Source organism: Lepidothrix coronata, unplaced genomic scaffold, assembly GCF_001604755.1.
Source record: "Lepidothrix coronata isolate B3197 unplaced genomic scaffold, Lepidothrix_coronata-1.0 Scaffold156, whole genome shotgun sequence".
Classification (NCBI taxonomy): Eukaryota; Metazoa; Chordata; class Aves; order Passeriformes; family Pipridae; genus Lepidothrix; species Lepidothrix coronata.
The window spans coordinates 1,214,237-1,238,321 of record NW_016690336.1 but is presented as its reverse complement, the minus strand read 5'-3'; the positions used below and the strand labels follow the sequence as shown (position 1 = coordinate 1,238,321).

Genomic DNA, 24,085 nt, shown 5'->3' with positions numbered 1-24,085 from the left:
GGTTGCCCACATCCCCAGGACTGGGATGAGGTGCTGGCTGCAGGGAGCAGGGGCTGGATCAATCCTGCACCCCCTGGCACGGTGCTGGGAGCTGGCAGGATGGATCCTGCCGGTGTCAGGGAGCTCCACCTCCTCGGAGGTGCCACCTCCCTCGGGGACGCTATAAAGGACCAGCTGTCCCCTGTGCTCTGGCCAGTCCCAGCCAGGAGAGAGCTCGGAGCAGGGAGACCACTGGGTAAGACCTGGGAGAGAGTGGGAAGGGGGTTGGGACAACAGTACCCCAAATCTGAGGGGGTGACGGTGGGATAACGGGGAGACTGATCCTGCCTGTCGGTGTCCAGAGGGGACCAGTTTGGTGAGCGATGATGGGGAAAGATGTCACCAGCCCAAGGGGGTATTTGGAGCTGGGAGCCCAAACCTTTCTGCTCTGGGGGGGTGGGGGTGGGGTTGGGTGCTTTTTCTTGCTTTTTATCATTTTCTAGTAGATGATGTGCTGGTTCCTGAAGGCAACAAGACTCCGAATCTACCCCAAAGAGGGACTTGGCCAAGAGGTAACGTGATGGTGGCACATCCCAGACATCCCCAGTCTCCCGGGGCTGGGGGTGCTGGGAGGCTGAGCACCCTTGGGTGCTGCTGGGGGTCCTGGGAGGGACTTGACAGCCAGATCCCAAAGTCCAGCTCTGCCTGAGCGCTCCTGCTGCAAGAACGAGGCCAAATCCTGCACCCAGCTCAGCCAAACCACCCGTTCTCCTCGGGGATTTGGGGAAGGGGGATGAAACCCCTCCACAACACCCCCATCCCTGATCCCCAGACAGGTCCCCTGGAGCCCCGTGACCCATCCCCAGCGCCCAGGACGAAGCCACCACAGTGCACGAGGACTTTTATTGGGTCTCGTATGTACAGTGCCGGGGTGGGGGAGTCGGCGAGGGTAGGGGGAGTCGCCCCATGCCCTGGCTCAGAGGACGGGGAGCTTGCCCTGCTGCTGCTGCCGGTTCGCCAAGTGCATGAGCTTGAGGAGCAGATCTCCAGCCGAGCCGTCCAGCACCGTCAGGTTCTTCTCCGCCTCCTCCTGAGCCCCGTCCCCGCCCTCGTCCGGGCAGGCGGAGTCCATCGAGCACGTGTCTTCAGCGGGAGGCAAAAGGTGGGGATGGAACAGGTTATTGAGGACCCCGGGTGGTTTATTTTATGGGTGGGGAAGGGGTGGGTGGCAGCGGGGGCCCCCGCACAGCTTGTGCTCCAGTTTTGTGCCTCCCCGTTAACCAGGAATGGGGTTGGACGAGGTTTTTCCCTGGTGCATTGGGGAGCCTGAATGTGCCTGACTGGGAAAAAGCTTATGGTGGTGGGTCGGGAAGGAGTTCCGAGACCCATCCTTTAGAATCAGGGAATGGTTTGGGTTGGAAGGGACCTCAAAGATCATGCAGTTCCACACCTTGCCATGGGCAGGGACACCTTCCACTAGCCCAGGTTGCTCCAAGCCCTGTCCAGCCTGGCCTTGAAGACTTCCAGGGATGGGGCAGCCACAGCTTCTCTGGGCAACCTGTGCCAGGGCCTTCCCACCCTCACAGCCAAGAATTCCTTCCTTATATCTTCCCTGAATCCAACTATCCAAAAATGCCTCCAAACGGGGCCAACACCGCACCCACTCCCCGCCTCAGTTTCCCCTTTGGAAGGGAAAACCCCGACAGCAGACGAGGCTTAACTTGAGTTCCGCCCCACGCCCCTGCGACCCCCTCGTGGTCCCCAGACACCCCAAACCCTGCATCCCACCACCCCAGCGGTCCCAGCAGCCCCGTTACCGGCGGTGCAGCAGATCCCGGGCGCGGCGCAGCGGCCCCCGGAGCCGCAGGGCTGCCCCCCGGCCTGGCAGGGGGAAGGCAGATAGTCTTCCTCGGCGCAGCGCCGCGTCTCCGCCGTGCCCAGGTAACAGCCCAGCTCGGCGCCGCAGCAGATCCCGGGCCCGAAGCAGTTCCCTCTGTTCCCGGGGCCGCAGGGCATGCACTGCGGGAAGGAGCTGCCTGAGTCCCCCGTATCCCCCCCCAAAATAAGGGGCGGACCCTCTGCAGGGGGGACCCTACACCCTCTTGTGTTAGAAAGCAGCTCCCCACCATCCCCTTTTCCAGCCTTTGGAGGTGTCACGCTGGCGCAGGGTGAACCGGCTTGTCCCTGCCATGCTGCGGCGCTGGCCCCACTTTGGGGAGTCCCCACTGCCCTTCATGTCCTCCCTGTCCCCTCTCCACGCGCTGTCCTGTCCTCCTGTCCCCCTGCTCCCCTCATCCAGCGGGATGCTTTGCTGCGGCCGAGTTTGAGCTTCTCCTCGAGGTGCCGACAGTATTTCGGGTGCTCGTTCCTCCGCCACTCACCCTTGGGCACGTCCCCCAGCCATCCCAAAAAACCCTCGCTGCTCCGGGGAGTGTGGCACGGCCAGCGGTGCCAACAGGTGCCGAGTAGCCTCCGCACCCCGCAGGGCCGCTCTGCCCCCTCCAGAGCCCCATCCCGCGCCCCAGGCTCCCATCCATCCATCCCATCCATCCATCCCGTACCTGTCGGAGGGCTGTGTCGGCCAGCGCCCGCTTCCCGCCCCGGGGGCAGTTCTGGATGTAGCAGGCGGAGGACAAGGCGAGGAGGCAGAGGAAGGAGAGGGGCAGCGAAGGCTCTGCCATGGTGGAGGGTGCCCGGGGCTGTGCCACTCGCGCTGTGTCTGGCCCCGTGCTGGGAGAGCTCCTTTTATGCTGCCATCGCTCCTTCCCAGGGGAGGAGGAGGAGGAAGAAGAGGGATGGGTTGTTGTTTTTTTTTGTTTTTTTTTGTTGTGTTTTTCTCTCTCTTTTTTTTTTTCCTTTCACCAAATCGCATCCAAGAGAATCTGTAATTGAGATGATTCAGTGCAGCAGCTCTCGGGGCTGGTGAATTCCACCCGTTGTTGCTCCGAGGGGCACGTGCCAGCTCTGGGATAGCTGCTGGCCCTGGGATGGGCAGTCCTTGGGAAGGGGACCTGGATGAGAGGGTGCAGGTTTAGGGAGAGATGCTCCTTCAGAAGATGCCTGTCCGGGGAGGGATGCGAATTTAGAAGGTGCTGCCTGGGGAGGGATGTTGGTTTGGGAACAGATGTTCATTCAGGAGATGTGGGTTTGGGAAGGATGCAGATTTTAGGAGGGATGCAGGTTTGGGAGTGATAGTGGTTTGAAGGGATGCAGATTTTGGGAGGGATGGTGGTTTCAGAGGGATGCTGGCCTGGGAGTGATGCTGGTTTGGGGAGGGATGAAGGTTTGGCAGGGATAGTGGCCTGGGAGTAATGCTGGTTTGGGGAGGGATTAGAGTCTGGAAGGTGCTGGTTTACAGGGAGTTGTTTGTTTTGAGGATGCTGGTCTGGAAGCAATGCTGGTTTGGAGGGATGCAGATTTTGGGAGGGGTTCTAGTCTTGGAGGGATGCTGGTCTGGGAGTGATGCTGGTTTGGGAAGGGATGTTATTATAAAAAAAGGTCTGAAGGGATGCTGGTTGGGGGAAGGTTGTTTGTTTGGAGGATGCTGGTTTGGGGAGGGATCCTGCTTTGGAGGATGCTGGTTTAGGGAGGGATGTTGATTTGAAGGATGCTGCTTTGGGAGGGATGCTGCTTTGGAAGATGCTGTTTGATTGATGCTGCTCTGGGAGGGGATGCTTGAGGGAAGAGATGGTGTCAGGGCTGGGGCAGAATCCTGGGGTGCACAAATACATCCCAAAACCCAGGGGCTGGGCTGCAGCACTGGGGTGCAGGGCAGGACCCTGCCAGAGCCAAGGGACCCATCAGTGCCACCCACTGCTCACCCTCCTCTTCCACCTCTTCTCCAAGAGACAAGGCAGGGAAGCCAGGGCTGTGGGAAACATCTGTACAGGGAAAACAGCAGCAACAACCCCCCCTCCCCTCACCATCCAGCCATGGATGGATGGTCCCAGATCCCTTTCCCAGCAACACTGAGGGCGCCGTGAAATTCAGCAACATGAATTAATACGCAGAGGGGAATTGGGCCCTATGAGCACCCACCTCCTCCTTCCCCCCCAAAAAATGCTGGCTCATGATGATCAGGAGGGGCTTGTTTGGGGGTGCTGGGAGGGAGGGTGGGCAATGTGAGGGTGCTGCCAGCTGTGGCTCAGCCTCTGGGGTGGTTTCGTACCCTGAGCTCAAAGGTGGGGAACTGAGGCAGAGAACCATCAAAATCAGCCTGGATGTCACTTGGGGTGGCTGAATGTGGGTTTCCCTCCCCCCCCATTAGTGTTCCTCATTTTCTTCCCCTTGTTAACATTCCTTTTCTGCTGGATCAACACCCTGGAGCAGCTCAGCCCTGATTGGAGCAAGGAGGACCGGTGTGCTCTGGGTGGGGAGGGGGCTGCTCTGCTCCAGCATCCCAAAGGAAACTGTGACCCTGCTGTCACCTGGAAAACCAGAACACTTTAAAAAGCTCCATAGGAACCAGGGAGGGGTCCTGGTGGGGACTGGAGCCCAGAGCATTGCTTTGCCCCCCAAGGGAAACTGAGGCACAGAGGGGGAAGCCTTTTATTTGGCAGTTCTGGGGGGCCCAGCCTGCTCCCGGCTCCTGTGATTCTGGAGCATGGATCAACCCCGGGGGCTGGCAGTCCTGGTTTTTGGGGCTTTTTGCTGGGTAACATGAGAGTGATCTCCTCCCCTCAAGGGCCATGAAGGCAATGCAGCCCCTGACTCAGTTCTCCCCGGGACCAGGGGAGCGGCGAGTTCCCAAATTTGCCCCGTGACGCCGAACCACCCACGTGGCGCGGCCGTGGGGGATTTAATGACCCATGTTATTAAAACACCAGCCATGCTTCCCCATCCAAATCCATCCCTTCACAGCGGGAGCCCAAACCCACTTACGTTGCAGGGCCGAGGAGGACGCAAAAGCCCTCGGCTGGGAAAACTTTTCTTTAAAAGAACCCCAAATGTCAGCTCTAAATTGGGTGTTCCGCGCTCCTGCTCCGTCTCTTCATTACTGTATCGTAAAATTACATTAAGCCGGGAATGATCTGCATCCAAATGACTCTGTGTCTGGAATGATAACGCAGGAATATGAGATTAAAATGTAATTATGCTCTTTAAAGTCAGGGAAGGTTAATAAAATGTTTTTCCAAGTTGCAGAGGCTCCGCAGCCGCCACGCGGAATCACTTACGGGAATCAAGGGGAGGGCGAGGAGGGAACGGGGAGGAAAAAATGGGTGGAAAACATGAAAATGGGGGGTTGGGGGAGGAAATATTGGGGTCACATGAGGTGAGTCATGGTACAAGTGATCTCAGGGTGATGGGTTTCACAGGGCTGGGCAGAGCCAGCTGGGAATATCCTTGCTGGGCTCTGATGTTCCCTGGTACCTGGGATGATGCTGGACCCCCATCCCACATCCTGCTCCCAGTCAACACTTTGGGGCTACTCAAAGTCATGCCCCAAATCCTCCAGGCCCCAAAGCAGCCCCAGGGTCCCTTCTCTGTGTCTCCAGCATTGGATTTGCTCTGCCACATCCCTGCTCTTCCCCAGGCTCTTCCCAGGGCCCCAGAGGATCCCCCTTCGTTACCGCTGATCTCCTAACGACATGTGCCGTGGCATTCGTTGGCACAGTTAGTGGCTGCCATCCTTTTCCCAGATCCCCTTGGGAGTAAGGGAAGCCCCAAAGGGCTGACACGGGATGGAGAGGGAGCAGCACCCTCAAATCCACTCCCCTGCTCAGCCAAAACACGGCCCCAGCTCTTGTAGAGACCAGCAGAGGGGCTGAGGTTGCCGGAGGGGCTCAGCCATGGAGCTTATGGAATCGGTAAGGTTGGAAAAGCTCACTAAGATCATCGAGTCCAACTGTTCCCCCAGCACTGCCAAGGCCACCACTAAGCCATGTCCTCCAAGTGCCACATCCACACAGCTTTTAAATCCCTCCAGGGATGGGGACTCCAATACTGCCCTGGGCAGCTGTGCCAGGGCTGGACAACCCTTTCCATGAAGAAATTTTCCCTCATATCCAACCTAAACCTCCCCTGGCACAACTTGAGGCAATTTCCTCTTTTCCTCAAAATATATAAAAAATAGCAACAACACTGGGCATCCTGTTCTAATACCTGACCACTCTTTCCATGAAGAAATTTTCCTGAATATCCAGTCTAAATCTCCCCCATCCACCATTAACAGTGAGAGGTTCGTTAGCTCTGATGACTCCAACAAAGTTTGTGTGAGCCCCTCCAGAGGCTGGAGAAGGGATGGAGGTCACAGTGCTTGGCTGCAGCACGTGGAGCTCCAAGTGCCAAAGTTTAACCAGGATAAATTAGAGTGACAACATTTAATCAGGATAAATTAGAGAGTGTTGGGAAAATGGATGAATTTCGCCGGTTTGTGCATTTTCCTGCCTTTGCCATGGATGCAGCAGGGAAGGAGAAACTTCCTGAACACATCACTGATGCACTGGGAATATGGAGCAGGTGAGGCTGGCAAGGGAGAGCTCCCTTCTCCTGCCTGGGAGGACTAATGATCCTCAAATGGATCTGTCACGAACGTGTCACTGTCACCCCATGGCTCAGGGGGGTTTGTCTGGGGACTGGTGGAGAGGGGGGTCCTGCACCTCCTGCCTTTTTCATGTTCAAGGATAAAGATGCTCCTTTGCTCCCAGGACAGAGGGAAAACAGCTTTGATGCTCCTTTAAAGGAAGTCAAGCTTGGTTGGGGTGCTGCCTTGCTGCCCTTTCCCTCCAAATCCATCCCACTGGGATATGGATGTCACATGAGAAGGTCACATGAGACCAACAAGGGATGGATTTATCCGAAAAATGCTCAGAGAGCATTAGAGGAAATGGCTCAAGCCTCAATCCAAGGCCATTCCCCTCCTCCTGGGGAGAAGACAGGCTTGGTGCCGGGAATAAATTTGCTGGTGGTGTCTGTGTGGGAGCTGAAGAGGGATTGCTGTGGGTCCTGGAAGAGGAACCCATGGGAATTCCTGGCTCTGTGTCACCCACCACCCAGCCCATCGCCTCGGGGTGCAGAAGGTCCCTGCTGCCCACGGGGGTTTCAGTGCCCTGGGTCAGGGGGCCTCACACCCAGCTGGGACACCGGGTCCTTCAGTGAGCTCCAAGATGTGGGCACAGAGGGAAACTCACCCCTGGATCCTCAGCAAGAAGGGACACAGCAGGTTAAACCTGCTGCAAAGGGTCCTATAGAGTTAAGAGGAGGAGAAATTGGGGGATAAAGGCTCTGAGAAACCTGATATGAGGTGGAAATGAGCCCTTCTCTGAGCAGGGGAGGGACCTGATGTCCGAACACCACTGTCCCTTCCAACCTCTGCTCCTTGCTCGCTCCCTGTCCCTCCCTCCCTCCCCACCAGAACTAAGGGAACCTGGAGATAACTCAGGAGATGGCTCCTGCCTGGATCACTGCCCAGCAGGATATCACAAGGAACTTTTGGGCAGTGGAGATACTTGTCTGAGCCAGTGGCTTTGGGTTTTGTTGGAAGCATCCAGAGGCTTTGTTAGCGCTGGAGAAGGTGACAGCTGTGTGGATTGTGAGCTCCTGCAGCAGCCACCCTCCTCCCTTCCCTGGAGATCCATGTGGAGGGGGAGGTGTGAGAGCTGAATCACCCCTAAATGGCTCACTGAAAACACGACAACACCACTGCATCAAGTCGATTTTGTTGCCTCTGAATTGTGGGATTTTTTGGAAGTTTTTGCCTGTTCTCTAAGAGTTTCTTATTTAAAGATGCGGGATTTTCTATTTTTGCTCCTAGTGGAGACAGGCCATAAACTCCTGCTGACGCAGACAGGGAGCAGGATCCGTGTGGTGCCAGGACAACGCCGTGTTCCAGTGGAAGAGCAGCTCCTTCCTGTGTCAGGAACACCACAAGTTGCTGAGGTGCTTTTTGAGAGCAACTAAAGGTGTGACAAAGGTGAGTTGAGTCAGCTGGAGGCTCTTTATGGCCCAGAACATCAACCAGGATATAGGAATTACCAATTAAGTGCCAACAGCAGAGGGTTATGAAGGTGACAAACCCCCTGCTGTCACCAGACCCCCCCGGCACATCCAGGATGGAACATATCCCAGCCATTTTCCTTCTGCCTTTTCTCTGAGCAGCTCTTTGAAGCCCAGACCCCCAGGGGTGCAGGTGTTTGAGTCTCAACCCTATGATCCATGAGGCTGCTGCCACAACCTCTCTCAACCCCTTAGGTCTGTGTGTTGATTGAGCTTTTTCCAGCCCATTTGTTCCTGCTCGGCACAGAGATTTCACTGCACAGAGATTCACTCCACGACATCGTTAAGCCTCACAATGAGACCAATTAGGAGCCAGAAAGAGAAACCTGACTTTAAACATTTTATTAAGGCTTAAATGTCTATCAGCCAGCCTGGAGCTGGTCTGGTCACACGACATAAACCGAGAGGGATGTCGGGTGGGATGGGATGGCTTTTCTACAAGAGTTGGTGTGAGCAGGGGTGAGATCACTGCCAGCTCCTCATACCTTAACCACGGCCTCTTACCGCTGGATTCCGGGATGGAGGAGGATTCCAGGATGAAGGATGTGCTCTGGGAGGAGAAGGTGAAGTGGGGAGGAGGGGGGGAAGTCAAGGAGCTTCTGCGTGTTGTCGCTCACAAGGACTTTTCCTGCTCCACAACCGAAGGGGGCTGCTCGTCAGAGGTGTGGTCTGAGCTCCCAGGGAAGCTGCACTCGCGGTCCGAAAGGCACCTAAAGCTAAACCACTGAGCCACGGGGAGGTGGTGGGAGGGCGGGTGGAGATCAGTCCTGTATAAATACACGTTCCTTGATAAAGAAGCTATGGCTTTTGTTATCCTCCGGCGCGGTGCTCTAACCCCCCACCCCCACCCCCGCTACTCCGCAAGCACAACACCGAGTCCTCTCCGCTCTCCGGCTCCTCCTGCGGGCCGCTGATGCTCCGGCGGATCCACGGGGAACGGCACCAGCTTCTCGTCCTCGTCCTCCCGGCAGCCCGGGGGTCAGAAGTGAACCCTCCTGACGTCCTGGGTGGCTGCCGACCTCTTGCAGCTCCCGCACTGGATGGGGGACGGCGCCTTCTGCCGCTCGGCCAGGCAGGGCCGGCACACGAGGTGCCCGCAGGGCAGCTGGTAAATGGGCTCCGGTTTGAAGTAGGAGGAGAAGGTTTTGCCGCAGGAAGAGCATCCCTGGGTCTGGCTGCTCCTGCCGTGCTCTGCAAATCACAGGATCACAGGATTGTGATTCGGGTTGGAAGAGACCTCTGGGATCATCGAGTCCAGCCTGTGACCGATCCCAGCCTCGTCACCCAGCCCAGAGCACTGAGTGCTACCTCCAGGCTTCCCTGAAACACCTCCAGGGATGGGGACTCCACTACCTCTCCAGGCAGCCGGTTCCAACATCTAATCACCCTTCCTAATGTCCAACTTAAACCTCCCCTGGTGCAGCTTAAGTCTATAAAGAAAAGGGGACAGGAGCAGTGGATCTGTTGGGGGGTGATAAGTCCAGGCTGGGCCACTCCTCTGTACCCAATCCTGCCCAAGAGCCAAGGGCCCCAATTCCTGCAGACACAGGGCACTCATGGCTCAGGACTGTGCCTCTTTCCTCTGTCACTGCCCTAAGGAAAGGGAATGGTCCAGCTTCCAGGGCAGGCTGTGCTCAGGGAAGGCTGGATCACGTCAGCACTTACACCCTCAGGCTTTTAACTGAGGACAGATGACTGTAAGAAAGGGCTTTTCACTTTTACTGAGACTTAACTCATCCTCCCTCCTGCTTTTCCAACGTGGATTAAAAGCAGTGATTCCCAGTTGGAATGCTTTAGGTATCACTTTGCATTCCTGTCACACAAGACCCATCGAGGTCTACTCAGTCAGCTCTTAAACAGCAGCGATCTTACAGGGGACACGAAAATGCTTAATTGACTGAATGTCACTGTGGAACAGCAAAACCTGTTGGGGGAGGGAGGAGGAGAGGGAGAGAGACAGACAGACAGACAGCCCTGGTCCTTCCATGGGGTCAGCTGGTCCTTCTGAACCTCCTTCTTGGCAGAGCCTCACACAGCGGAAGGGAAGCCAGCACTGGACTGGGGAGGGACATCTGAAGGTTCAGTGCTTCCCTGAGTCCCAAAGAGGTAATTTGGGGAATGCACACACAGCTGGATGAGCGTGTCCAGGCAGCAGGTGGGAGGAAGACAGTGAGGACTGGGCAGCCTGGCTTTCATATACTCAATCCTGATGGGATTCTGGGCACACACGTGGCTGGTTGGCCTGTGACGTTGCTGCTGGGACCTGGTCCTGTTAAGGGTCAGGAAGCCTGGTCCTATTAAGGGTCAGGGATTTCGAAGAATCATGGAATGGTTTGGGTTGGAAGGGACCTCAAAGATCATCCAGTTCCACCCCCTGCCCTGGGCAGGGACATCTTCCACTAGCTCAGGTTGTTCCAAGCCCTGTCCAACCTGGTCTTGGACAGTTCCAGGGACAGAGGGGCAGCCACAGCTTCTCTGGGCAACCTCACCACCCTCACAACCAAGAATTCCTTCCTTATATCCAATCTAAACCTACCCTTTTAGTTTAAAAACATTCCTCCTTTGTCCTATCACTATCTGCCTGTGTAAAAAGCTGCTGTTCCCCTTTTTTACAAGCCCTCTTTAAGCACTGAAAGGCTGCACCATTTGCTGGATTTACACCTCTCCAGCGGCATCTCCAACCAGACTCGTTCCCCATCCACGTGACAGCTCCCAGCTTGCTCCATGCAGCTCTCAGGCAACATTTAAGCCACTCAGCCCAAACTGCAGAGCTCTGGGAACAGTCTGTACTAACCTGGAGAAGGCTGGGCTGAGCACTGTGTCCCAGCACAACACATCCTGGATCACCCCTGGGCAGCACAGACACGGGACAGCCAAGAACATGGGAAAATCATAGGAGTCATGTCCCAGCCTGCTCTGACTCTGGGCATGGACAACAACATACACTTTCTAGGGGTCAGCAAGGTGGGAGAATAAACCATTGCACTGCTGAGATATAGTGAAAGATTGTGAAGTAAAGCCTGCTGGGAGACAATGTAATATTTCTGTACTGAATAGGTAATATTTTGGGGTCTGAAGAAGCACACCTCCCAGAGGTGATCCAGAGGCACCTGCTGCTTACCAAGGACTGTGCCCACGCTCCAGGAGCTGCTGCAGCCTCCCTCACTTGGCTGCTGCTGGCTCTTCATCAGCTTGGCCGTGAAGGAGGGCATGGAGCTGAGGGCCGAGGTCAGGGCAGTGTCCAAGCTCTCCGACAGCTTCTGCTCGTGGGACACCAGATCTGCAAAGAGGAGCACAAAGACCAGCTCTGCAAAGAGCAGCACAAAGACCAAAGACGTGCTCTGCAAAGAGATCAAGTAGTGGGAGTTGGGAAAAAAAAACGTGCCATGGAAATGCTGCTTTGGCTCTGAACCTTTGGGACGACACTCAGGGTTTTAGGAGCCCTGGCACTTGTTTTCTTGAGAGGTGTCTTTTTCCCACCCAGGTGCCTGGATAAGGATGGACTGTCTTATCTCCTTTGGGTCCTAAAGGTGAAAACCCCTATGGATTACAACCAGACATTCCTGTGGTGTCCCAGTGCCAACTTATGCAGAATCAGAGAATCCTTTGGGTTGGAGAAGCCCTCCAAATCCATCACATCTAACTGTTCCTCCAGCTCTGCCAAGCCCACCACTAAACCATGTTGTCAAGTGCCACATTCAGATGGCTTTTAAATCCCTCCAGGCATGGGGACTCCAACACTGCCCTGGGTAGCTGTGCCAGGGCTGGACAGCCCTTTCAGTGAAGAAATTTTCCCCAATATCAAACCTAAATCTCCCCTGGCACAACTTGAGGCCGTTTCCTCTTGTCCTGTCACTTATTACCTGAGAGAAGAACCAAACCCCCACCTGGCTCCACCCTCCTGTCAGGAGTTGTGGGCATCTGCAGGTCTAAAAAAGGGCAAAACCCCAAATAACCCAGACACTTGTTTCTCCCTGAAGCCCCAGGCCCTCCCTCAGCCCTCTCCCTGAGGATCCCAGCCCAGCGCTCCCAGCCTTGCTCCATGCAGCTCACAGAGAACGTTTAAACCGCTGATAAAATCTGTGGGGCTTGTTTTTTCCCCTCTGTCCCAGCTGTGATCCCAAGGCCCAGGGCTGGACCCTCCCTGCAGCGCCTCGTCCTGTGCAATTCCGACAGCACAGTTAATTAAGGCTCAGCATTGGGAGAATGTTGCCTGCATCACTAATTCTGTTAAATCCATCACCTCCCAGAGGAACACCTCGGAATTAGTGCTGCACATTTGCCCCAGCAATCAAGGCTGATGACACATTGAAGCACAGCTCCCTGGGCTGTGCTTTTATTTATGTACTGTCACAGCTCCCCCAGGAGATCCAGGACCCCCAGGGCAGGCCCTGCTCCTGTGGGGCTTGGGCACATCCCAACAGGAGCTGTTACACACCCCTGCAACCAAAATAACTCATGATTCCTCCTAAACCAGGGAATCAGCTCCAGACTGAGGGATCAGAGCAGAAATGTGCAGTCTGACTCCTCCCTGCCCTTTCCAGGACCACCAAACAACAAGTATTTTCAACCAAGGAATTTGTTTAAAATCAAACCACCGCCTGAGCTTTTCCCTCAAAACATTTTTTTTGGCAATTTGGGAGAAAGGTGAAGGCAGTGGCAGGTCCCAGCAGCCAGAAGCTCTGGGCCACCTTTTGAGATGTTTTAGACCACTAGGTTAGAGAATACAAGAGGACTGGACTTACCTGCCTGGAGATCACACAATGTGTGACCACAAGACACCCACATACTTGTATTTACACCTCCTGCTCAGCCCAGAGCCTCACAGGAACAGCTGCTCCCTTCAGCCTCACCTAAATGTGAGCTGCTAAAGCCATCTATTTTCCCACTTCCCAGCTTAAGTTCCCCTTCCTCCTCCAGCAGGATCATTACCCCAAGCAGGAACTCAGTTTAATGACACCAGAGAAGATTAAGCTTTGCTGTGTGCAGCAGTCAGAGCCATGTAACAGCTGCACAGCAACTCCAACACATTTCAGGAATTCCTGTGACAAGGCAAAATGGATCACAGGATCATGGAATTGCTAAGCTTGGAAAAGCCCTCTGAGATCACTGAGTCCAACCATCCCCCCAGAGCTGGATCATCCATGTCCCCAAGTGCCACATCCACATGGCTTTTAAATCCCTTCAGGACTCCACCACTGCCCTGGGCAGCTGTGCCAGGGCTGGACAACCCTTTCCGTGAAGAAATTTTCCCCAATATCCAACCTAAACCCCCCTGGTGCAACTTGAGGTTGTTATCTGGGAGAACAACCCCCCTCCTGTCAGGAAGTTACTGAGAGCAACAAGGTCACCCCCCTGAGCCTCCTTTTCTCCAGACTGGAGAATGTTTTGTATTCCCAGCAGTGCTGCTACCAAATCACTGAGAAAAGCATGGATAAAAGGAGACCAGTCCCCCCTTCCTTCTGCTGTAGCCACAAGTGACATCCCTTGTCTAATTTAGTCCCTACCTGGTTTTCTGCTTTAACCACCTGCAAACCCTGTGCAAGTCTCTCCCAGCCTGGGCTGTCCCTCCTCCCTGCTCTGGAGGCAGCACTGCCTGCAATTCCCTTGCTATGGTTGGTTCCAAGTGCATCCCACTCCTGCTTTCCTCTCCAGCTCCCTCCTCAGGATAAGATCTGCACAGTCAGGACTCCCTGTGCCATCACCCCCAGACACTTCTCTTCCTGTTTTTGCAGGACATAATAAATCACCCTGGATAAGGAAACTTCCAACCAGCACAGTGAGGAAAATGCTGCCTCCACATGGACAGGGAGGAGGAGAAAGGAAATCCAAACTAAAAGGGAAAGGTGGTGACCTGAGCAAACAAGGGGGCTGTGAAACACACTGGACAGGTAACATGAGAGGTGAATGAAATGACCCATCCACAGGCTGGAAGCTTCCTAGAGGTGGGATGGGAATCCATGCTGGAGCAAATCTCCTGATTTGAAAACCCAACCTCAGGCTGTCACAACACTGAAGAAACAGAGGTGACCGAGGGAGCCACGATACCTGTGGAACAGTCCATCTGGGTCAGGTGGGAGTCACTGTCAGTTCTCAGTTTTTTAGCACTGTTCTCTGAGGTAGAGGAGACAAGTAAGTTTGTAGCAGAAAAATAGGGCGGCTGCAGGGAGCCCTGGTCCAGGCAGTCCATTTTCCTTTTCAGAGAAGACATGGTTATGGAAGAGGGCACGAGGGTCTCCGAGGAATGAGCCCTCCCCAGCAGGTTGGTGCCAGGGATGCTGTGCTGCAGCAGGAAGTGGTCTATCCTGGCCTTGAGGGTGGGGTGAGGTAGGGGCTGCGAGTGCTGGCTGAAGGCCACCCCGGTGAAGGGGTCGCTGGGGACCCTCCCCCAGGACGCCTCGCTCCGGTTGCACTTTTCCAAGGTGGTCTGGTCGATCACCTTCCCGGAGGGCAGGAGCATGGGGAAAGTCATGATCTCCAGGGTGATGGGGTCCAGGAATTCCTCGGGGATGTCCTGGACGACGTCCACCAGCTTGCGGAGGGTGTGCTGCTCGCTGTCGCCGGCGCTGAAGGGGACGCAGTCGCTCTCCATCGGCGTCCACAGCTCCGGCTTGAGGCCGCCGGCGTCCTGGGCCAGGAACTGGGAGGCCACCTGGAAGACACCCTCAATCACCTCCTGTGGGCAGGACTTGGCAGGCTGTGCCCACACCTCCAGCCTCTTGATGCTTGGCAACCCGCCCCCCGCCACGTGCGTGATGCAGATTTTCAGGTGCGACACGTTGCTGAGCGAGGCGGGGCCTTTGTTCCAGAGGTCCTGGGACACGGAGCCGGGGTAGGAGAAGACATTTTCCATCTGATGGAAGGGAGGCCTCGGCTTGAAGCCTCTGTGGCCGAAAGTCACTTTGCTTTGATTCTTTAGGACAGCTTTGCCCACCAGTGTGAAAGTGTCTTTGTCCGACACAGGCTGCCCGGCCAGACCTGAGAAGGGCCCCTCGGGGCTCTGCCAAGAGGTTTTGTGGCTTGAGGTAGAGGTGTAAACTTCGAGCCCGGAGAAGGTTTGGTACCCCCCAGAGGAGATGTCGATGTTAATCCTGCAGATCTCGATGTTGAAGGGAAAGGAGATGGTGACGTGGACCGGGGGTTTGATGAAGTACTCGCTGCGGAAACCGCGGTTCCTCCTGGCCAGGTCCTCGGAGATCAGGTTCTCCACTTCGTAGCCATCAGCAGAGATCTGTGTCCCAGGAGAAAACTGGGTTTAGTTTGGAGCAAGAAAATCAAAGGAAAACTAAATTCACAAGCACTTAGGTAGATTCTCAAGGTGACATCAAACAAAAGGCAACACTGCACTGTGGTTTATGTGCAGCTGAGACAAGGCAGCAGATCCCTGCTCCCACCCACTCCCACCCTCCTCCAGCCACATGATTCCATCCTCGCTTCCTGCAGCCTCTGTCACCTGTTCAGCCACGGGCAGAGCTGATTTAACTGCTGGAAGAGTGGAAAATTAGGGATGGTTTGTGGTTTTGGCTGGGTCAGTGAAATAAAGCAAGTGGGAGATGGTGGCTGGGAACAGAGATGTGTGTGAGGAGATGGGAATCTCCTCTTTCAGTCTCCTTTTCACATGAGAGTCTCCTCTTTTTCCTTATGCCAGCTTCTCCTGCTGTGTGAAAATGCACTTGGAATCAGCACAGGATCCCAGAGAAACCTCTGGAGGTCAGCCAGCCTCTGGGACCAACCCAAATCAGGCTGGATCTCCAGTCTCCCAGAACATCCAATCCCACCCTCTGCTTTGCTCCTGGGCAGGCTGGCTCCACCCATTCCCTTTCCTGGAAGCTCTGGGGCCTAAGAAATCTGCAGCACTTGCTAAATGAACAAATAAAAGCAAGGGATATCTATTTATTCCACCTGTTTGATAAGGGCTTGATCATGACAATGACACCAAACCTCCATGGCTTGGCTGGGTCTCTCCACACACCACCTGCAGGGATGGTCACACCTCTACTGCTGCAAAACCAGCACAGTGTTTACAAATCCAAGGCTGTCTTGGATTTTGGGGAGAGGTGCTGTGGAGACTTACAGTTAAAAAATAGCTCTGAGTTAAAACTGAGGGTTTTTTTAAGGGATTCTGACGTGCTGAGGGAAAACAGAAGTACTTGGAAAGTAACTTCAGCAAATGCTGTCAAGGGCTGTGTGTTCCACTGGACAAAGGGAAAGCTGGAATACTGCGAGGAAAAAGGGATCTCAGGTCAAAGAACACACACCTGATAGCACATAACACCATCTGGTTATGAGATCCTGCAAAATTAGGGCTTTCCCCTCCAACAATTATTGGGTGCCACACGAGAGCAGTGATGTTAATTATCCCAGAGGAACAGTGAACCCTCCCCAGCCCCAACCAGTCACTTCCATCTAATCCCTCCATCCCTCCCCCGTTCCCTAAAAACCCCCACATCACTATTTTACCTTGTTGCAGTGAATTCTTGGCTTGAACTGTGGGAGACAGACGTTTATGACCATCTTGGCAGCTGGAGAGGGGTCACTTTCTGAGCATCAGATTCAGCTTGTAAAAAAAAAAATAAATTAGAAATAAAGGCAGTGAATATCCATGAACAGTGAAACATGTTTAGGAGCCTGGATGAGCTTGGGAATTCCTAAAATGCAGTTCAGATCTGATTCCAGGAGGTTAAGCCAATATAAACCCAAAGATTGTGGTGGAGAGAGGGGATTGGAAAAAAAAATCACATTAATATTGATTGGTGAACCCCTGGAGAAACATCAGAGAAAAAATGGCTACTTTAACTAAAAAATATGGACAGACCAGCAACTGGATGTGAAAATTTATCAGAGATGCAGGAGGTTTTGTAGATGCAACAAAGCACCAGCACAGCACAAGAGCCTGCCACAGGAGCTGGTGGGAGCCAAGATTAACCACAAATATTAATAACCAGTGTTAAATACCTCCAGGAGAGCAGAAGGGCATTGAATAGCTCTGAGGGAGATGTCTGGGTTCTGAACACCAGCAGCTGATTCTTCTGCCAATGTTCATTAAAGAAACTCAAGTGAACACACCTTGTTTTCCATTGGAAAAAATTGTGGCTGGAATTGGCTCTATCTGATCCCTTTTAAGAATGAAATTATGTGTGAGGTAAGAGCTTTAACCTCACATTAACCCCAATTTTAACATGTCACTGCCTTGGGCAGCCCTGCAGATCAGGAACTCGCTGCCTCCTCCAGGAACAAGCATCTCTTTAATGATTTTCAGCCGAAGTTGTTAGTTCAGCCCAAATGAAATCAGCCTTCTGGGGGCACCTCGGTGCTGCCAGGGAAAGGCAGAGTTAATGAGCTGCATCTGAGAGGAGAGAGGTGGAATCCCAGGCACAAATCCCACATTTAAAACCCAACACAATATGGAATCTGAGCCAGGTTACAATGCCAGTGCTTGACCAAAGCAGTGTGACCCTAACAAGAGGTGTAACAGGGCATGTGAGCAGCCCTTCCATCCCAATATTTGGTCTGGCAGCCATCAGGAGCAATTCCTGCTCCTCACCAGGGAACACAGGACCAGGACAAGCACCAACCAACTCTCCTCCAGTACTACTTTCTGAGTCTGAGAGGCTGCCAGTGGGGAACTGGTCAAACTTGCTTTTAAACTGGTTTGACTTTTGGGCATCCACATCTTAGAGGAGAAATCTGAGGGTTTAACTACAAGTTCTGCCTCAAAACTGCCCCTTCTGGTTCATTTTGAGCCAAACTGAATTTACCAAGTGGTAAATTCACTCAGCCCTCAGCACTGGTGGTGTGAAAAATGGCAACTCAACTCTCTTTGCTCCCTTCCTTGGGAAGACTCAAGATTCTCCCTCTGTTCTCTCTCTCTCTCTCTCTCTTTCCTCACATCTCTTTCCTGGGCTGAAGACTTCTCCTGTGGCATATGGATAATTCAGATATATTTTACAGGATTNACTGGTGGTGTGAAAAATGGCAACTCAACTCTCTCTCATCTCCCACGTGGGCACAGTCCGCGCCGGTGAAGCTCTCTCTCTCTCTCTCTCTCTCTTTCCTCACATCTCTTTCCTGGGCTGAAGACTTCTCCTGTGGCATATGGATAATTCAGATATATTTTACAGGATTTTTTCCTACCTGTTTGTGACCCTGACAGACTTAAACAACTCTGGTTATTTTCCCAGGTTCAACACCTCAGTAAGGAAAGGGATTATTCTCCATGTCTGAGTCACTGCTCTCCCTTCTACTGAAAAGTTCTGCTACAGACTTCATGGCAAAAATTGGTCACCAAGTTGCTTTCACCCATGGCTGTGTTTTTTCCTCTCTCTTGAGTGTGAACCTTCTCTAAGGCGAACAAAGATCCTTCACTGAAGCAGTGAAATCTAGACCTGAAGGACTGTGATTTCTACTTCTCCATGCCAGCAAAATCCTCTGTGGTCTTGGATAAGGAATTTCAAATCAGGCTGTCTGGAGCTCATCAAAATGTGCTTCCTGGTGTCCTACATACGACTATGGAGCCGCTGCCATAAGGAATGTGCGTGGTGGACACCAAACTAAAGCCCTTGGAGGATGAAATTAATGTCTCAGGGTCTGAGCAGCCCAATCTTCTGAGCACTCAGCATCCACACTCTGTCCTGCTAAAGGAGAAACCCAGGCTGCGCCCTCCAGCCTGAGCTTGATGGCAATGGGAACAGTGAGGAAATGAGTGTGTTCCTGGCACCCAGTTCAGCTTCATCCCTAAATATTCTCTCCCAAATATCACTGTTCCTGCTCTCACAGAGCCACCAAATCCACCCACTTTGATTCAGGGCAGAGAAAGGAGTAACCACAGAGAAAAATGAACTGTTAGTAGGTTTTATTTGTCGTGGGAGCCTTTGAGGGTCTGGGTACAAAAGGAGAGCGCGGGACACACAGGTGTGAGCAGAGCAGAACTGGCCACGCAGCAAGGCCCAGAGCACCCGCCAAAGACTGACCCACCACTCAGAGACCAGTTTAACCAGTAACCAGCAGCAGGCATGCACTGGGGAGGCTCTGAGCCAGCCCCACACCCCCCTACCCAGCCCCGCTGAGCAGCGCCGGGTCGAACACTTTGTAGTGGAGGTAGCTGAGCTTCTCGGAGCGCGAGCGCCGGAGCAGAGGGAACCATTCCCAGAAGGGCAGCTCCACCACCACGTATCCCAGGTGCCGGAGCTGCCGCCGCTTCAGGCAGTGCAGCCCCAGGAGCCGCTTGGAGCTGTAGCAGTAGTGGTTCCTGTTGGACACCTGCAGAGCCAGCCTCACCTCCCCAGGCTGAGGGAGGGATGGAGGGGCTCCAGGACAGCGCCCTGGTTTAGGCTCAGCTGGTGATTTGCCCCCTGCAGTAAGAGCTCCATCTGAGCACAGCGTTCCTGCTTCATCCCCTCTCTCCTGCCTGCGAGTCCTGCCTTCATTTTCCACTTCCACGGGAGAACGGCCATGGGCTCTCCCCTTGATAAGCTGAGCCATCAAGTCATCTGTTAGACTGACTCCGAGGTCTTTGAGCTTCCTGGCTGCCACAGGACTCTTGAAGTTGAAGGGGATGGGATGTCCGTCCGTGGCCAAACGCACCTCCAGGTCGCTGGACCTCGTGTGTGGCAGGATCATGTGGTTCTTCACGTACTCGGGGCCCCCCAGCATGCTCTCCAGGAGGGACGTGGCCTCCACGATTTCGGGCCTGATGTAGATCTCCTGCTCTGCAAAGCTCAAAGCCATCTCAGTGAACTCCTGGCAAAGCTGAGGCGGGAGGCGGTTGCCTCCGTAGGTGGGGCACTCGATTTCAACGCTCTTCCCAAGGGTGAACAGGTCCTTGTTGAGCTCATATTTGCTGCCCCTTGTTTTCTGGACAAAATCCTCCCTCAAGGCATAGTCTATCAGCTCCTCTGGGAAGCGTTTGACAAAGGCCAGGCCAAGCAGAGCAGTGAGGAGATGCTCTGGAAACTTCTTAAATTCATGGAGTTTTCTATGGATCTGCTTTATCAGGCTGGAGTAGAACTCCTCCTCGTTGGGAGGTTCATAGTCCAGGCACCCAAACGACCACAGGAACTTGGCAGCGTCTTTGCTCCGGCAGTAGGACACCTTGGAAGGCAACGACGTGGCCACAGCAGCCAAAACACCCTCGTCAAAGTAGTGCAGGGATGAATAGGTAAGAGTGATGTGCATGATGCCCTGGATGTTCACTGTAGGAATCCGCTCGGGAATCACCTTCCCGAGCTCCTTCAGGAGGGGCAGGTGGTCCATGCGGGTGTAGCGGAGCATCTTGAGCACGTTCACCAGGGCGTAGGTGCTCATGTCCTCCATCTGCAGGGAGACCCTGTCCGCAATCCTCCTCATGACGTGGTCAGAGATGCCGCTGACGGACTTGAAGAGCCCCAGGCAGATGGCTCCCAGCTCCTCCAGGGTGAAGGAGTCCAGGTACTTCAGGATTGCGCTCTCCACCTTCTGCGCCAAGTCCGCGGGCGACCGCCGGCCCTCCCCGATGATGTAAACGAGCTGCACGAACTGGGGCAAGGTGAGGTCCTTCCAGTGCAGGTTGGCAAAGCTGAAGAGGATGCTGAGGTAGGAGGGCACGCTGCGCTCCAGGCAGCGCCAGCAATCCGCCACCAGCAGCAGCTGCTCCAGCTCCATGTCCCACGCCCGCCGGCAGAACTCGCCCTCGCACGCGTCCAGCAGAGGGTGGGCTGGTGGGACGGCCAGGAGGACACAGGACTTTAGAACGTGGATGAGATCTGGGGTGCTGAAGAGCCTGATGGCTCGGACAGCACAGTGACACAGGGCATCAAACCTGGGCTCGGACACCAGCCCCGCGCGCCGCTCCGCCGGCAAACGGCTCAGCCTCTGGAAATGATCCGTGATGGATCCCGGGCTGCCCTCACACGCAGCCACACTGTCCAAAATGGAGTCACCTTCCTCTGCAGGGAGGGGCTGTGCTGGCTCAGAGCTGTCACAGCTCAGGGATCTGTACTCAGGCCTCCCCTTCTGAAACACGCGCGGGTCCTCCTTGGAGTCGTGCACCTCCCACTTCTCCTTCTCCGCCTCCTCCTTGGACAGCGCCGCCAGGATGGTCTGCTGGAGGAGTGTGTTGGACCTGGACTTGGACGGGGCTCTCCTGATGGGTGGCAAAGTTCGGGAAGAGGCAGCAGGGAATGCCTGTGCAGCCTGTGCAGCGCCAGGGCTGGTGAGCGTGTCACCGAGGGCCTGGCCACTGTCCCTATCCAGGTGCTGCCGGGAGCCAGCTCTGCCTCTGGCATAGGCAGATGGATTGTACAACACTCTGTAGTCCAGGGGGTTCAGTAGCTGGATTGTAGCCGGGGATTCACTCCCAGTGTTGGCTGTTCCTGGGTTATCCTTCTCTTCCTGCTCACATTTGCTGCTCCCATGCTCGGTCTCGCGCTTGGCTGTGGTCGAAAACGCTGCCGCCCTGCTCAGCCTTGGAATTCTTCGGCACATGAGCACTGTAGCCATGGATCACAACTTTACTGGGCTCTGAACTGCTTCCAGGTACTGAAAAAAGGGCAGATGAAGAGTGAGCGGCCTCCACCTCACAGGCAGCACCTTTTAATTTATCCTTTACGCTACAGACAGTGAGGAGACGCCGGAGTTCCCCTTGGATGGGGCAGCTGGTTCCCTATGGATCATCACCTCATGCAAAGGCACGTCAGGACAAGCACCCAGGTGACCAGAAGTTGGAGTACAAGGCACTCAGGTGTCACCTGACACTCAGCAGACACAAAACAACCTGGCACAGACTGTGAGAGTTAAGAATAAAAATGTTTTTTTCGTTTTTAAGAGACCCAAACTGCTTTGCTTTCGCTCTAAACAATGAAAACGTGTTTTTGCAGTAGAGCTGCAGCTTCGAGAGGCTTTATGTGTTCAAACAGAGCATTCTGTGCTTTGGTCATCCTGGCCTGAAGCACCAACCACCACCTGAGGAGTCGTCCAAAGATCCAGGGTGCTGCGCCGCTCTTTGCCCCTGGAGACAGGACGAGGAGCAAAGTCTCTGCACAACCAGGGCACTGGGGGGAAAACTGGCCCAGAACCTGCAGATGGAGACGGGAGGAAAGAAGAAACCCCAGAGCAAAGTGGGAGAAAAGCATGGGAGAAGTAGCATGGTGAGTTGAGAACCAGAGGGAACGAGCTTTACGCTGCAGATTTGGGATCGTTTCTCAGCTTCCTGATGAGGAAGGATGTGGGATCGGTGCAGGCAAACTCAGTTTTCAGCAGCAAAATGGGAGCTTTGGGGGTAGGAGAGGCGAAGGATGAACACTGTGGGTTTGGGTGTGGGAGTGGGAGACTCCTTCCACTAGCCCAGGTTGCTCCAACCTGGCCTTGGACATTTTCAGGGATGGGGCAGCCACAGCTCCTCTGGGCAGCCAGTGCCAGGGAAGCAGGTGAGGATGTGTCCCACCCTCTGCTCCATGGACAGGGAGCTGAAAAAAACAACTGGGGTGGAGACCAGGAGGCTCTGGAGGGCAAATGAAAATGTGGATTTGTGGAGACAACCGTGCAAGGAGACAGGCCAATGTGATTTTAAGATGATCAGTAAATATTTGTGAGCTGCTCAACAGCCCCTAAATTCCTTACTTGTACCTCGAAGCAGCCCCTGGTGTAGATCAAGCTCTGCCCCACAGACCACGGGCATCTCCGAGGCCAGGACTGTCCCCTCCCAGCAGGAGAAGCCAAATGGTGCCAGGCAGGAGAGATTCTGCCCCTTCCTGCCTTGTCTGGGGAGCAGGGGAAGGACAGGAAAACCCAAGCCAAGGGCTGCATCTCAAAGAAATGACTGGAAAAATGATCATTTCTGGCTCTCCTGGCTGCGATGTCCAGCCTGGAGTGGGAACAGGTGATGGATGCTGGAGACAGGGAAAAGGAGACCCCATTGCATCCCCTCCAACCTCCTCCTCCTTCCAGCACTGAATATCCTGAGCTGTGGGACCCAGCACCTCACAGGGCACCTGGAAGACTCTTGGAGGGGCTGGATCAGGCTCCAAAAATCATCTTGGACAAGAGGACATTTCTCCAGCCAAGGCTTTCCCAGAGAATTCCTCTCCCTGCCTGACTTTGGGCATCTTTATCTATTTTCCCACCAGAGGCAGGTTGTTTATCCACAACCACTTCCATCTGCTGCGGAAGGTGATGCTCCCGGTGAAATCCAGTGCTGCTGTTCCCAGGAACACCCCCCTCCCAGCAGCAACAGCCCCACTTCAAAGCCAGGGAATCAAAGCCCCAGAGAGGGCTCCCAAGGGCTGCCAAGAATGTCCTGCATGGATTCTGTGTGGGGCTGTGACACATTTGGGAAACGAGGCAGAAAACAGAGTATTTCCCTCCTCCTTTGTTCCAAATCCAGCAAAAAAAAGGGAAGATCCCTCACAGGGGAGCAAGGTTGGGATGGGACAAGGCAGTTCCAAGCATCCTGGAAGAACAGGGGCTGGTCCAAGTGATTATTCCATGATTTCACCCACCCCCAGCCCCAAATCCTTGTGACATTCCCAGTTTCCACACTGTTTCTCTTCCAACTCAACCCACACCTCTCCTCAGTTTGCCTCCCTCCACCCTGAGCAACCAGAGCCTTCCTTGCTCCTCCCACTCCACATCCCAGCACAGCCAAACTCCTCCCCACCCCTGGGAAAGCCTCTCCAGGATTTTCACTTCCAAAAAGCCGTGGAGTTTTGGAGCTGGGCCCTGCAGGGCTGGGAATGCACCCTGAGAATGGAAACACCTCTGTGTGAGCGTCACACTCAGAGCTGAGTGTTGCTGGACATCTGGAAAACAACATTCCTGGAGGGATCTCACCCATCCTGGGGATAGAGGAGCATCCCAAAAAGCTGCCAGGGCTTTTGGTCCCTCTGGAACACTTTTGGCAGCACTGAAAACCACCCCCCAGAACCCACCCTGGGCTTCCCCCCACAGCCACGGGGCAGATGGAATCTCCTGGGGATGTGTGAGGGATGAGGGGGTTATGGAATGCTGGGGGTAAAACAGCTACTTCTGGCCAACACCTGAAGTGAAAACCTGCGCCTGGGATGGAGGAAGGACACAAAAGGGATTTCCCCCCCTCCACCAGTTTATGGTGTCAGAGCACAAAACGGTCACTTTTTGG

General features: G+C 54.4%; 3 protein-coding genes across 4 annotated transcripts; all 3 read right to left on the bottom strand.

The window, feature by feature from the left end:
- Window positions 1-868: 868 nt before the first annotated feature.
- Window positions 869-2,736, bottom strand: LOC108504261 (vasotocin-neurophysin VT). Its single transcript, XM_017828994.1, has 3 exons — window positions 2,541-2,736; window positions 1,797-1,998; window positions 869-1,122 (listed from the first exon to the last, which is right to left on the bottom strand). The coding sequence occupies exons 1-3, from the start codon at window positions 2,658-2,660 to the stop codon at window positions 956-958; spliced, it is 489 nt and encodes a 162-aa protein (XP_017684483.1). The 5' UTR covers window positions 2,661-2,736; the 3' UTR covers window positions 869-955.
- Window positions 2,737-4,910: 2,174 nt separating this feature from the next.
- On the bottom strand, window positions 4,911-17,890 carry UBOX5 (U-box domain containing 5). Of its 2 annotated transcripts, none has more exons than XM_017829031.1 (4): window positions 16,435-17,890; window positions 14,023-15,205; window positions 11,096-11,254; window positions 4,911-5,031 (listed from the first exon to the last, which is right to left on the bottom strand). In XM_017829031.1, the coding sequence occupies exons 1-4, from the start codon at window positions 16,486-16,488 to the stop codon at window positions 4,994-4,996; spliced, it is 1,434 nt and encodes a 477-aa protein (XP_017684520.1). In that variant the 5' UTR covers window positions 16,489-17,890; the 3' UTR covers window positions 4,911-4,993. The 2 variants fall into 2 exon arrangements, with proteins under 2 accessions (XP_017684520.1, XP_017684519.1); XM_017829030.1 differs by lacking the exon at window positions 4,911-5,031 and adding an exon at window positions 8,315-9,165.
- Window positions 17,891-18,809: 919 nt separating this feature from the next.
- On the bottom strand, window positions 18,810-21,687 carry FASTKD5 (FAST kinase domains 5). Its single transcript, XM_017828984.1, has one exon. It carries the CDS (start codon window positions 21,448-21,450, stop codon window positions 19,024-19,026), a length of 2,427 nt encoding a protein of 808 aa, XP_017684473.1. The 5' UTR covers window positions 21,451-21,687; the 3' UTR covers window positions 18,810-19,023.
- Between the last annotated feature and the right edge of the window lie 2,398 nt (window positions 21,688-24,085).

What these genes read in the sequence shown, in the direction of transcription:
- FASTKD5 (XM_017828984.1), bottom strand. Translation starts at nt 21,450, where the DNA reads ATGGCTACAGTGCTCATGTGCCGAAGAATTCCAAGGCTGAGCAGGGCG.
- LOC108504261 (XM_017828994.1), bottom strand. Translation starts at nt 2,660, where the DNA reads ATGGCAGAGCCTTCGCTGCCCCTCTCCTTCCTCTGCCTCCTCGCCTTG. An exon ending in CCGACACAGCCCTCCGACAG is followed by an intron (nt 1,999 to 2,540) that starts GTACGGGATGGA and finishes TCCTTCCCGCAG; the next exon opens with TGCATGCCCTGCGGCCCCGG. An exon ending in CGGGATCTGCTGCACCGCCG is followed by an intron (nt 1,123 to 1,796) that starts GTAACGGGGCTG and finishes CTCCCGCTGAAG; the next exon opens with ACACGTGCTCGATGGACTCC.
- UBOX5 (XM_017829030.1), bottom strand. Translation starts at nt 16,488, where the DNA reads ATGGTCATAAACGTCTGTCTCCCACAGTTCAAGCCAAGAATTCACTGC. An exon ending in CAAGAATTCACTGCAACAAG is followed by an intron (nt 15,206 to 16,434) that starts GTAAAATAGTGA and finishes CCTGGGACACAG; the next exon opens with ATCTCTGCTGATGGCTACGA. An exon ending in CCAGATGGACTGTTCCACAG is followed by an intron (nt 11,255 to 14,022) that starts GTATCGTGGCTC and finishes TCCTCTTTGCAG; the next exon opens with ATCTGGTGTCCCACGAGCAG.